Source organism: Betta splendens, chromosome 17 (genome assembly GCF_900634795.4).
Source record: "Betta splendens chromosome 17, fBetSpl5.4, whole genome shotgun sequence".
In the NCBI taxonomy this organism is placed as follows: Eukaryota; Metazoa; Chordata; class Actinopteri; order Anabantiformes; family Osphronemidae; genus Betta; species Betta splendens.
This window is the reverse complement of record NC_040897.2, coordinates 12178673-12192661: the sequence shown is the minus strand read 5'-3', so window position 1 is coordinate 12192661 and position 13989 is coordinate 12178673. Positions and strand designations below refer to the sequence as shown.

The window sequence follows — 13989 nt, the reverse complement described above, 5'->3', positions numbered from 1 at the left end:
TTTTCATGATGACTAGATCCAAACACTGCGTAGGTGCAGTCTCATCAGGACCTAAAGCACATAAGAGTCCAAAACTCCTATAACCATGATAACCAGTCAACGCGCCAGCTTCTGACTGGTGTGTACGGCACAGACGGGTCTGTTGGAATCCTGAAGAGCAGCTGTAGCAGCTCCAGAGGCAGCGGGAGGCCAGCGGTTTGTTTCTGTATGTGATAGAAGTGAGGCACGGCTGGGTCGCTTACATTGGGAGGAAAGGTTAAAACACCTGTTTCTTCCTCTGCTCAATTTTCCCAGTCGAGCGTTCACTAAACTGTCGACACGTCGAGCGGGGACAGCTTCCATCACTCATGCTATTAGCCCGCAGCAAATCTCATTTGTTGAAGCCCCTTCGTTCTCTTTTCCTCTTCCTCCTACCAGATATCATGAGTTTTTCAGTGACTAGCGCACGCCGCTGCTTTCTGTGTCGACGCCTGCTCGTTTGTGTTCCCGCTCATGCAAAGGCTCTACAGCGATGTCTGCAGGAGGAGTAATGAGTTCCGTACCATTCCAGGCGATCGGCATCACAGTTGCAGTAGTGCTGTGGATCCACGCAGTTGCCCTGCAGACCGCAGGCGCACTGCTGGCTGCCCGGCTGAGCGCCGCCCCAGTAGTTCTGCTGCCGGCCGGAACCAGGGCCACCGAGCCACCAGCTGAACGGAGAGCCCTCTGAAGCACACACAGGACACCTTACAGCGTTTAGACGCTAGAAACCAGAGTGTGAAACCTCCACTCCACTTTACTACCTGCATGAACCAACACCTTTTACCTGGAGTGTTGAGGAGGCGGGACTTCCTGCAGTGATAGGACAGTTCCTGCTCGCAGTGCTCTGATTGGGCGATGGCAGCCAATAGCTGCTCCTCCTCTGTCATGTAGTCAAAGTGGACCAAATGCTGGTTTACACCTGGAGTGGGCCGGACTCTAGTCAGCTCTGTGTTGTTGTGCTGGATCACCATCCACGTGTTTTCCTCTGGAGACAACATAATTATTATTCAGTCTAATAACTCTCACCTTATTATATTGGGAACAGCAGTGTGTGTGCGTGTGTCACCTGTCATGTTGCAGTACACCTGCTGCGGTCCGATTGGCCCGCTGCCGTCCACGTCGATGTAGAAATGCCCCGACGAGTTCCCAACGTGTTTGTACGCCTCGCAGGACTGCTCGTACACGGCTGGGAGGAGGAACGACAACATGAGCGTCAGCCTGAATCACAGCGCACACATCATATCAGCAGGAGGCGCGAGGAGCCGACGGCCGCGCGCGGCTGCACAGGAGTCGCAAACAGAATGATGCAAATCCTCAGGGCTTTGTTTTTACAGTTTTACACTCGCACGAGCCATAAAGCCAAGAGCGGTCCAGCAACGGGCCGAGGAGTGTGCGCCCAACTCAGACGTATGTGTGTGTGACTTACAGCTGTGGCAGGTGGCTCCGGTGTAGCCGCTGTCGGAGCAGTTGCAGTGGAAGACGGTCCAGGACTGGCTGCATCGGCCGCCGTGCTCACAACGACTGGGAGAACACCTGAGGGGGAACTGTGTCTTAGTTTGGGGGGACATTCATTCACTTTGCCTGCATGAGCATCTGGAAATACAGTAATTCAGCTGATTTTATTCCCAAGCATCAGATGCTGATGCGTGCGATTGACAGAAGTACTGAGGAGGAAGTTTGTTTGTTTTAGCAAAGGCAGTGGAAGCATCTGTTGTTTCAGAGTCATTTATTTCAGTGTGTGTGTGTGTGTGTGTGTGTGTGTGCGTGCGTGCGTGTGTGGACACTTCACAATCAGCCCTCTGGCCTGTTGGAGGGACTTCATGCAGCAGATAACAGTGGACAAAACAAGCTTTCAAACATCCACCTCTCGAAGCCAGAGTGGAGCTGGAAAAACATCTCACAGCGGCTTTGTTACGGTTTGTGCGTCCAACGGGCGGAAAACATTTGAAACGATCTTGACTTGAGCATGTTATTCATTTCATGGCCAAATGTGTGCGAGAGGGTCAGGAATATAGTTACCAGTGGAAACGGAAAGCATTTCATTTCTGATATGTGGAGGAGGTCGCCGTGCTGTGGGAGGCTGTTCATCGGAAAAGAACAAAACTCAATTGATTTGGATCCTAATGTTTATTGGAGGCTATTCAGCTGAACCCCTTTGCCAATAGATTAAAAATATTTGGTCCCTGAAGAAGCAATGTCGCTCCTGAAAGGAAACGTTTTGTGAAACGGAACATTAAAAAAGTCCTTGATGGCTGGAACTAAATGTCCTTGTCATCCGAACAACAGCCTTGATCTGGACTCTCACAACTCACACTGAGCGTGAGTTACGAGTTACTGTCCACTGTCTGTTCCTCATTACACGTAAGTAAGATTTGATTTCCTGTGTTCGGCTCCCGAGTGTTGCTTTTTGGAATTTTCTGGTCTTTCTCTCGCTTCCTGGCTCAATCTGTGTGTCATGTCTTTAGTTGGATGTGGTTTTCTGTTCTCCTGTGTTGATTCTCTTCAGCATCAGCCTCTCTTTGTGCTTTTCGTTCCCTTGAGGCTTGGCTGCTGTGAGTCCTTCTAAAAGGCGCAGGACAGAGCCTGTTTTCAGCGTGTCTCCCAATCTAAACCCACACATCTGCATCATTCAAACGTCCAACCTTAAGGAGCCCTTTAGTCACAAACCAGCCAACCACCCGGAACCATTCAGTCTAATACAAGCACGAATACTTTTAAAGCTGTGTTTGCTCAGACTTCAGCGGACCCAGTCTGCTCAAAGCTGCAGGAGCCGAGCTGCTGCTGCTGCTTAGAAGCCCATTTTCATCTTCACTCAGACTCTGCTCCAGGCTTTTGTTACAGTAACAATCAATAAGCACCCGGAGCACAGATTTAAGTCTGTTACAAAATACAGTAGATGCAGGTGTAGCACGAGAGGAGAGGAGCATTCGTTTCACCTTTTAAAAGTAGACTGAGCTCAGAGAGCAGAGGAAGAGGAAACAGACGAGGAGGAGACGCTAAAAACCAAGCACCTGAACGATGAACACAGCAGCAGAGGCACTCGTCCAATCAGACATTGGGGCCACTTCACTGTCTGACGTGATGGAAATGACTGTAGTAAAGATCATTCCATAAACACAAACAAATGTGTCAAGCTGTCATTTTTGTGTGAGGCCTTAAAAGCAGCTGTTTTTCCTACGTGCGGTAATAAAGAGCCTCTTTTAGGGCCTGACTTCCATTTGCGCTAACGCAGCGTCGGCCTGGGATAAAAACACTCCGTGCCGGTGGTTAGGACAATAAAAGACACACACGCTGCATACACGCCATCAGCAGATATAATAACCTGCTCTGAAGTATGACCGCCATATTGAAGCCGTGTCGCTGAGTCAATTTTCCACCTGACTCTACAGTATAATATTTCCCATGGGCTCCAAATTCAATCAGCGGGATTACAGCGCGAGCCGCATTTTTCTGTCTTTACTGGATGTTTTCGGGTTTGTTCCGGCGAGCGGTCAGATCCGCACAGGAACTGTATTGTGCTAAATAATAAGCCGGGAAATACAGGAAAAAGCAGGAGTTTTAATTAAAACTACTGGAGCACTCCTTATCTGCCGAAGACATGTGTTGGTTCAATATTTGTGTCTGCCGTGTGTGTCCTGGAGCCACGGGTGGCTGTATAATTGTTGTAATTGTCTCATTAATTGTGCTGCTTTTTGGTGTGACACCCAAACTGCAAACGATTGGTTCTGCTCTCTCTGTTCTTTCCTACTCATCTCCTCACTTTAGGTTATTGCTCTGATCGCACTCCTGTTAATTATACACAGTGTTTAGACTTTCATAAACCTATGAAGTGCATTAAAATGACTGTGAAGTGTTCCTTGGTTCTAATTATAGGTTGAACAAACCAACTGGCAATCCTTAAATCTTATTATCAGAATCCAAACACTCTCTTCGCTTTTTCTCTGCTGTTTGGGGATTTAGACTTCAGATGGAATTCAGCAACATCTTCTGCGATGGGTTCAATAGAAAAACAGCTGAGTGCAATTATCCCAGCGCGCATCTCCACTGAACCAGTGATTGTGAGACGCTGTGTGTGGGTGTGGAGGCTACTGTACGTGCTGTACGTGCTGCATGTACAGATGCTCAGACGCGCTCAAGTAAAAGACCAGCAGAGAACGGAGGACAAATGATGCTCCTGGTTCTGGCTCCACCGTCCAAACCAGCGGTTCTGGTGGGTTCTAACAGACCACACCCGACGCCATCGATGTCGCTGCTCTGAGCTGGAGTTGAGAGCTTTACGCATTCACGCCACGATCTGGAGGCTTCAGAGAATAGTCGTTCAATGTTGATTACAGTCAAAGCAAGCAGCTGTGTCCTTGGTGCTCGAAATCACCGCATCTCAGTTTTTCCAGTTATTACAGGAAGCAAATAGAAAAAGCAAAGCAGACACAATTCAACAATACTGAGTATTTGTATTCAAACTGATATTCAAGCACGCAATGATAATTGTATTGACGGGAGGCACAACATCAGAGGACTATTGTATTGTGCGTTTTGTATTGAAGGTCTGTATGAACAGACAGCCCAACAATTATGGGAACTCGCCTGTCGATGATTCCACACATGTCAACGTGCAGGTTGCTGTAGTTTCCCAGCTGCTTCTGCTGCACCGTGGTCAGATCCACGCTTTGGCCGTTCACAGCGAAGAGCCGCATGCAGCCCTGGAAGACGTCGAAGGGGTTCCTGCAGTCGTGAGCCTCGTCTGCAGCAGGACAACCTGCGCAGAGGAGAGAGAGGCGGGCGCATTAGAGCTGTGTGAAGCTGCATTCTGGGCACAGCCGATCACTGAGCACCTTCCACATCAACTCAGTGACCTCTTAATGACGCGCTTATTCATTTAATATCTGGAAACGGCCCGGTCTGCTCTTACCACCAAAGAAGAGGTGACTTTGGACGGCGACAGGAAATGAGGGGCTGACGTGAGCCTCCTCCTCCTCATCCACCGTCACGCTCACACGCCCGCGTCTGGCGCTCAGCTCCACCACATGCCACTGGCCGTCACTCAGAGCGGAACCTGGAAACCGGACCCTGGTGAACACAGGCTGCAAGATACAGTAGAGTCTCTGTGTTCATGTGCATTGGGTCGGAGCTGGAGCTGGAGCCGGAGCTGCGGTTGTTGTAAACGGCCGTTTGAACCACGTTTTAGCAGAACAGAACAGAACCTTTAGTGAAATGAGCAAACTTGTTAAACAAGTGTATTTTAGGAGTAGATCAATATCTCATTATCCCCTTTGTTGATGTAGATGTGTGACAACAAGGATAATACAGGCGATAATGAGGTAAATATTGGACAAAGAGCCGAGGCTTTGTTGATGAGAGGAGCTTCTGTTCGGCCTCAGTCACAAGTCGCCTGCACTTGTTCAGTTAAACCGTAGCTTATTCGAAGCGGCTCAATAATCGGCCCGGGAGCTGACGCGTTACGGAGGCTCCGGTGACGCCGACCCGTCTGACCTGCGCTGAGCTCCAGCAGCGAGCGGCCGGCTCCGTGGACCTGCAGCCGCAGCCGGGCGTCGCTGAGGTGCAGCCAGGCCACGCCCCCTTCCCGGGCGAGGTCGAAGGTCAGCAGGAGCCCCGCCCGGTTCCACGTCCGGAACTGGAAGCTCACGGACGCGGCGCCCGGCGGCGCCGGCAGCCGCAGGAAGCTCCGAGGGCCCGGGAAGGTCACGGCGACGGGAGCCGGCTCGGAGCAGGAAAAGGTCACGTGGCCCTGAGGAAGGAACGATCACGGTGAGGCTCCAACAACAAACATTAATATTAATCACACGCAGGGGTCGTTGCAGTCGTGATCTCATCAACGAGTCTCCTTAAAGAGGGCGGTGGTATTACCATAATGACAAACACTCGGGCTATGATTAGGAAGGCAAACTAAAAATACTGAGGTCACCTTGATAAGAGCTACAATAAAAGCAGGCGACGCTGCGCCGGCGCTACAGTATCTTGACATCTGTGTTACAGGCCATTGTTGTGAGTCACAGTAATGACACCTGGTGCACTGCTAAAGCCGCTGCAGTAATATATTACACCGTGGGCTCTCCCCTGGGAGGATCTGCCTGCTATCTTTATAATGCTCAGGAAACACAGATGACATCTAAAAGCCCTTTGTGGTGCAGTTAAAGTGATGTACAATAACTCAGGCCGGAGTCGACGGCGCCGCTGCACAACACAGGGCAGGAAGTTACCTCAGAAACCCTTAAGACTCCAGCTCAGATCCTCCAGGCGCCGCTCGGTTTGATCAATTCCATCCCGTAGCACAATTTGGGCTCCGTAATAATCTAGACAATAACTAAATGAGCGCTATTAGTTTCCCAGCCGTGCATTTGCATCTCGAGGCCTCTTTACCAAGAATTCATGTTTTCTGGTCTTTTTTACGATAATGAGAATGCATTCGTTTCTCTATAGCAAAGCTTAACAGCCTCTCCCCAAACAGCCGCTCCTCGTGCACGTGGAGTCACGGGAGCATCCGTCGGTGTCTGCTACAGATCGAACACCAGCCCAACCATCATGAACCCGACTCCAGCCTCAGACAACGCGTCCTCGCTTCTCTGCTCGCCTTGACCGGCCTCAGCCCTCAGCACCGTGACGCGGCTCCACTGAGATCACGTGATAATGACAGCATGGTTGTGTGCGCGTACCCTCACGGTGACTTGATGGTCGTTCTGCTTGGCCAGATCGATCAGGTTGAGCTCGTTGAACAGCGCGTTTTCCACGCAGCCGTGGAAGTTCCGTCCGGCGGCGGCCGCGTTCTGAGGTCCGAGGCTGTGACTCGCTCCCAGACTCAGCTGCGTCGGCACAAAGCGTCACCGTGTTACATGCACGAGTCGTCCTGACTGAGCTCAGTGTTTAGTTTCATCGCACCTGATGGACGTCCCAGTGGGTGAAGTCTGCAGGGAGCTGGACCTCCTTGGTGTGTTTGTCCACAGTGAGGTTGAGGTGAGAGCTACGTCTCTCCATCGCGACGTGGTGCCAGTGCTGATCGTCCAACAGGCTGCTGAGGGACGCGAGGGCCTTTGGTTCGGAGGATGAGGCTCCACCTTAAAAGAGGAACAGAGCCGCTGAGACCAAGCTTTTCCATCATGTGCAGTCGCTAAAAACATTTGCTGCCGTGATTATTTGTGTTCTCTCAGTGTCGCAGCGAGGATCACAGCAGGGTGCCGGCTCTGACGTCCCGCTGGGGACACGAGGCGCGTCCTGAAGTGGACACGTGCAGAGAAGACACAGCCGGAACCCCATCAGCGACGGATCAAAGTTCCAGCTTCTAAATTAGTGCATTTATTTCCACATCAACCAAATTACTACAGAAACTGCTGAGAGCAGACGAAAGCTGAACACAGGCAGCCATTAAATATGCATGAGGTATTCTCCAAGAAGACACAATTCCCACTTCAAAGAGAACAACAGAGACAGTTTGGAGACAAATGCGCCTTTGATAGCGGCACAAGTTTGAGGGAGGATTTACTGACGGACAGGATGTGGACCTGCGCCTGTCAGACATGAAACATGGAGGAGAGAGACTGGATCGATACCAGAGGAATAATTAGCAAATAGGACCGAACTCCCTGATTAATGAATTAAAGAACAGTTGTTATGCTGAGGAAGAAGCGTATGATTGTCACTTTGACAGGATGTGTGATTAATGGCACACAGAAAAAACAGAGTCAATGTGAGGCATCGAGGGGCAAACAAATGGAAATGAAATAGACAGAGTCTCTGTCTCACACTTCTTTTCTTTGACAATTAATTCCATTCTGTCTTTTTAAGCAACAATAATCACATGTAGGTTTGTTGTGGGCACTAATTAAATTTTCTGAACCCATTAGGAAAAACTCTATAAAACTGTCGCCGCGTGTGAAGCCTACTGTCGATACACGTCGTTATGCAAATGAGGAGGGGATCACAGAGAATCAGCGGGCGCCGTCCTGACGAGACCGTCAGCGAACGCGGAGCTGGGTCTGCAGGTGAGAATGCATTCATACGAGATCAGGGGGATGAAAAGGTTGCGGGGTCTCAAGCATCCAAACATGTTTGATGCATGATGCATCAAATTTTCATGTGGTTCTGCTTTCGAGATATGTTTTGATTCCTCGCTGGAGCATTTGGGGCTTGGAAAATCCCAGCGAATCTGACACTGGATCTGAGGCGGCGCTGCAGCCGAGGCAGAGAAGCATCTAAGTATCTAAAAATGCTAATTACTACAACATTTCTTATTTATGTAGCACAAGGTCACGGCGAGTGTGGGCCGACTTTGCTCGCAGGCTTTTTGCTCCACTGTTTCGGCTGCGCGCTCCATCATATCCTGCCTGCGATTTCATTACAGCGAAATCTGATTATGTGCGGGGAGACAGTGACAGCCGTTATCAGGAGTCGCTGGAACAAGCGCCAAACATCATTTTAAGACTGTAAACACATTTTGGGAGAGCAAAAACGTTAGCACACCGATAGTCCATTAGGATGGAAGCGGTGCCGCCGTGGGCTCGCGTCTCTGAGGGGAGGCGTGGATAGATTACTCTGCTGCTCGTCATTAGAACCTAGAGGCGCCGGCTCTGGATGCTGAAGGTGCTGCACAGATGCCTCCACGTCACGAAAAGCACAGGCAGGAGACGAACTGAGCAGCTCTGACACGAATGTGGCTCCACTGACGTCTTCTGGTGAGGCTCACGTTGAGCTGGAGTCCGTCCCAGTTCATACTGGGCTGCTCCCTGGACACCGACCCAGTCAAAGTGCACGTCTTTGGAGCGAGAACCCACACAAACTCGCTGCCTGTGATGAAACTGCTCCATTCGTGGCGACTGTGATGCTGGACCCAGTGTTCTGTTTGTTCTGTGCTCACTGACCAACAGGAGATCAGGCAGCTGAGTCATGAGCAGGTGTGACTACACAACACACACACACACATCTCGATTCAGATGAATTATCTCACTATGAAGTAAATAGCAGCAACAATTATCACATCTACGTTCCCTCTTTCATGATGAATGATTCGGTCGAAATTTTCATAAAGAAGCAAATTCTTTTGTGAGTCTTTGGTGAACAAATGTTGAACTAGACCAGAACTTCACACTCAACTTCTGCTAAAGACATTTGTGCACAGATGGGAAAAAAACTGAGTGCAACTATTTGATCTGCTGTTAGTTTTGCAACTTTTGATTCCTCTTTGTCTCGACAGGGCTGTTACTCACAGGCAGCTGCACTCGCTTGGGGTCAGACCCAGTTGCTTTAGTATTAGCAGAACACAGTGGACCATGCGTAAGCTCAAGCTCTGTGCACACAGCAAATGACCTAAATTACACAATGTGTAAGTAAAAAAGCCTTTGTGGGGAAGCAGCGAGTCGGAGCGTGAGGGGGAAAAGAGGAAGCCTGAGAGAAATAATGAGGGGGAAACGATGAAACAGTGAGGAATTACGAAAGCAAAACCAAGAGCCACGCATTCGCTGCGACTCAAACAGAGGCACAGAAGTCATGAGACAGAAGGATGACGAGTGCGCACAAGGCAAATGGTCTCTCCTGATTTAAAATAAACAAAGGAGCGTAAGACTCCGGGAGACAAACGAAGACAAACTGCAGCAATTATAACCAAAAAAAGGAGTTAAGGCCGGGACGAAGACGCAGAGGAAGACGGAGGCTCGCTCGGTGTCAGCGCTGGTCTGTCGCTGCGCGGGGAGCGCTCCAACAAATCTTATCTTCCATAATTTTAATGGATGGCTTTAATTTCCTCTGGCTGTGCTGCGCTTTCTCTTTATAGAGACACACTTACTGCACGGCCACAGTCCCTCAGGGCTGAATGCGCTCAGAGTTGCTTCCATATCGTAGTATGAGGGCCCTTTTGTTCAGCAGTGGTGTGTGTGTGAGAGGCCGACATGCTGAATGTGGATGAGGACGTGACGGACGGATGGACGGACGCCTCACAGCATCAAACCTGTGAAGCTAAAGGCTCTAGCCGCTAACACCAGGCTCCTCGTTCCCCCCTGTGGAGTGTGACGACCAGATACAGCGTCCACACCCTGACACCCACCCGCGGCTGAGCGCGCGCGGCCCTGGAGCCATGCATCAACAGCAGCGAGCGCAGCCCTAACACATGCTGCCGCGATGGGAGTCATCCATCACCGCCGCCGTGATTTAACCTCACCCAACCTGACCACCATCCTCTACACAAACGCTGTGCGGCGTGATGCTGATCATAGATTGTCTCCAGGATGAGGTGTGTGTGTGTGTGTGTGTGTGTGTGTGTGTGTGCCCTCCCTCCATCATGGGAATATTCCTGCGTATCAGACGTGCGCGTCTATAAATAGACGTCAGCATCTGTCAGCAGATGTCACCTCTGAGCAGCAGCAGCAGCCTCCCTCTCTCCAGCTCCAGGCTGAGGCTCAGTCCGTCCGCTCCCGCTCCGTGCAGCAGCGTCCCGGAGTTCCTGAAGGTCTTCAGCTTCAGAGCGATGACCTCTCCCGGCGCCGCCCCGAGGCCGCCGGCGCCGAGCTGGTACGTGAGGCTGCTGCTGCCGTCCAGACTCACCACGTCAGAGGCTGCAAACGGAAACAGGAGACAGTCAGCGGTGCACGTTTGTATAACGTGATCTGGTCAAATGTTGATGTAGTCGTCAGTATTTCCTCATTTTGCTCCACAGACTCATCAGGTCAATTACTCCCACTTCCTGTTTGACTCACACCTGGTGGTGACTCACCCGTCCGCATACTGTAGCTACAAGATGACCAGCTGATTAAAATGCTGCGCACGTCTTAATGCATGGCTGAATAAAGCATATTGTGTCTATGGAATCACACTGTATTAATGCACAGCCACCGCCTGCAGAGCTCCACTGGATACAATTACGCTATAATTATTCCACTGGGAGCGGCGATGGTGCTGCTGTTGTAGCTGAATGAGGTGTGGCGTGGGCTCGTTTTCGCTGTGGTGATTCCAAAGTTAAACCTGCAAATATGCTGTGAAATATACACAACGGAAATAGAACCAATTAAGCCGCTAACACAGTATGTGAAGCGTGATGGCTGTCGGTGCGCGTTGAAGAGGTGTGAACGTGGCGGAGGCAGGTTTTCCGTCAGGCTTTGTTTCTTTATGTGTGAAGGTGACAGAGTTGGGTTTAAATCTGTTATGAAAGAATGTAAACTGATGTGGCAGCAGATGTACACATTTTAAAGAAGACAGTAATATGCCACAGTGTAAATTAAAGCGATAATTGTTGCTCGTGTGTGAATGATAAGGTAACTAATTAAAAGTCGACAATTACAGTAGACAGACGAAACCAATCTTGTCCTCGATCACTCTCGGAAGTTCTATGAATAATTACTGGCACATAATCCATCCAGTAATAATATTCGCATGCTTTAATTATTGTTATGCGTCTGCTGGCGGCAGCCGTGGGAGGAACCATGTCAGATGTGGCTCAGAGGATGAAGTGACCTTTGACCTCAAAACACAAAGACGTCCTTAACAGCTTCATTTGGAGCGAGCGTCGCAAACGCATTGAATTCGCTGGTATAAAGGTTCAAAGGTCGCCATGTCCCACTCACGCGTCTACTTGACGTGCTCTGTTAGTTCTCTAAATAATAGGGCTTTAATATTCCTTGTCATTAGCAGATTTATAAATTAAGTACTTGCTCTAATGGCCTTTTTCAGCTTTCATTGTGTTTTAGCTAATATCATACACAGAAGTGGTTCCAGCGGCAGATAGACGTACACACTGCGTTGCCACGGTGATGCGGATTAACGCCTCCTAATGAGCGTCATTAGCTCGGCTTTATGCACACCGCGGAGCAGTGAATGTAAGACTTACTGTAAGGACATCCATAGGCCTCCAGCCGGAGTCCGATCCGCCCGCTGGGATTCCAGTCCAGGGGAATGAGCCGGAGAAACCGAGCAATGACCGTCTGCTGCAGCTTGTACTGCACCACGCTGTCTGCGTTACTGTTACCTGGAAAGAACTGCGAGCACAGTGATTTCAGTGGGGGGGGGGGGGGGGGCTCGTGTGTAATTACAATTACAAAGGTCATTGTAATTCATCATAGAAGGAAGCATGACTGCACTGTGTGGCGTGAGTCTGTGCAAGTGTGGAGGATCAACATGAAGCTGGTTTGTGACTGGGCTAAACGCCTGATGGATCACTGGCTTCATCTCCTCCCACCTCTCCCACCTGGCTCTCTGTCCTAATTACACCCCTGCCTTGAAGATGGCACCAAGGTTAACTAGCTCTCCCTCCGCTGAAGAAAAGCTTAGTCCCGTAATTAACGTATTAATTCATCTGCAATCGCGACAGTGCAGCCGAATCCCCTCATAGAGAAATTAGAAACAGTCGCGGAGCAGTGTTCTGCGCATTGTGCTGAGATTTGGTCAAATGTAAACACAAAGGTAAAAGACAGTTAAACCTGACGACCCTGAAAAGTAAACTAGGAAGAGGACGGTGCGAAGCAGTTCTATTAATCAGCTCGCTTTCAAAAGAGCAGGAAAACGGAGGGAAGCCGCATCCTTCCATCCGCGGGTCTTCACAGGCTGAGAGACTACAGAACATGCGGCGGTTGATCCGGCGGCTCTGTCAGCGTCTGGGAGCCGGGCCGACGGCGCGCAGGCGTCTGGAAGCCCTTTGAAACGAGCCTGGGACTCGGCTCGCTCTACATAAAGCCTCAGATCCGGGCGTTTTAAGGAAGGAGCCGCTTCCTGCTCTTCCCCAGAAGTTGCTCGGCGCTGAGATTAGGCCGGATCGGCTGCGTGCGAGCGGCGTGTCTTCTCTCTGAACTGCTGTAACGCATGCGGTTCCGGTCTGGATAGATGTAAAAGTAGCACTTTTACGTGTACTTTTACAGCTGACTCCTTGAAAAACAACTGCTCCTCAACTCAAACTGCCAGCGTTGTATTGGCCCATGCAGGTAGACGCTCATTGATGGATCTTTGCATCCTGCATGGACCTGTTCCTCCAGCAGGACCCGGTCATTCAGCGGGACCCGGTCCTCCAGAAGAACCTGGTCCTCCAGCGGGACCCGGTCCTCCAGCGGGACCCGTTCCTCCAGCGGGACCCAGTCCTCCAGCGGGACCCGGTCCTCCAGCGGGACCCGGTCCTCCAGAAGAACCTGGTCCTCCAGCGGGACCCGGTCCTCCAGCGGGACCCGGTCCTCCAGCGGGACCCGTTCCTCCAGCGGGACCCGGTCCTCCAACGGGACCCGGTCCATGGGGGGCGGCGGATAGGATGCAGCTAACAGGGATATGACAGCAGCATGTCATCAGCAGCAAATATAAAGCTGAGGCGGCTGCAGCCTGCGTTCCAGCACACAGTGGCCTTCTTCCTTATTGATCCCGGCGTCTGGCTGCAGTCCCGGCTGCACCACAGGGTCTCGGACGCTTGGCTGCCTCTCTGTCCCGCTCCGTGTCCGTCAACAACAGCTTAAGTGTTCTGGCAACAGGTCTGCACCAGTCTACACTGCGCCATGCATTATTAATGAGGAGTCAAAGGCTCCTGATGACTTTCATTATCTCTGCAGGATGCTGTGCTCCCAGTAGCCCACCGCCGCTAAACACCACTGTAAGCAGAGGGAGGCGATCGGCCGTCTATTCATCACCAGCTATGCATCACCTGCAGCCTTTACAGGCGGTTTAAGGGGACCGGAGGAAGAGGAGATGCTTCCTCATCCGAAGCAACGCTGCGATTCAGCCCAGATTCGCCTCCATCCCTTCTGCTGCCGTGACCGTTAAACGGGCGTCTGAGCGGACTCACCCCCGTGCTGTCCTCCTGTCGGTACTGCTTCCAGTTGTGTCCCGTGTCACTGAACATCAGCAGGTAGGACGTCAGCCAATCGGAGCTGCCGTAGCGGCCCTGCGTGGCCACGCCGGCGATCCTGGTCCGCTCGCCCACATCGACCTCCAGCCACTGATCCCTGTCTGAGGTTAGAGGGGACCAACCTCCGGCTCCTACGGAGACGGAGAACAAAA

General features: G+C 51.0%; 1 protein-coding gene across 2 annotated transcripts in view; it reads right to left on the bottom strand.

Annotated features, from left to right (window-relative positions):
- LOC114844507 (contactin-associated protein-like 4) overlaps positions 1-13989 on the bottom strand; it is a 49962-nt gene that overhangs the window by 16543 nt on the left and 19430 nt on the right. For both annotated transcript variants that reach the window (XM_029131945.3, XM_029131944.3), the window contains exons 3-14: positions 13775-13968; positions 11846-11993; positions 10374-10577; positions 6916-7091; positions 6693-6839; positions 5512-5767; positions 4931-5074; positions 4606-4777; positions 1448-1554; positions 1088-1207; positions 806-1006; positions 543-705 (exon numbers count right to left, since the gene is read on the bottom strand). In XM_029131945.3, coding sequence (XP_028987778.1) covers positions 543-705; positions 806-1006; positions 1088-1207; positions 1448-1554; positions 4606-4777; positions 4931-5074; positions 5512-5767; positions 6693-6839; positions 6916-7091; positions 10374-10577; positions 11846-11993; positions 13775-13968 — 2032 coding nt within the window. The remainder of the gene's footprint in view (positions 1-542; positions 706-805; positions 1007-1087; positions 1208-1447; positions 1555-4605; positions 4778-4930; positions 5075-5511; positions 5768-6692; positions 6840-6915; positions 7092-10373; positions 10578-11845; positions 11994-13774; positions 13969-13989) is intronic.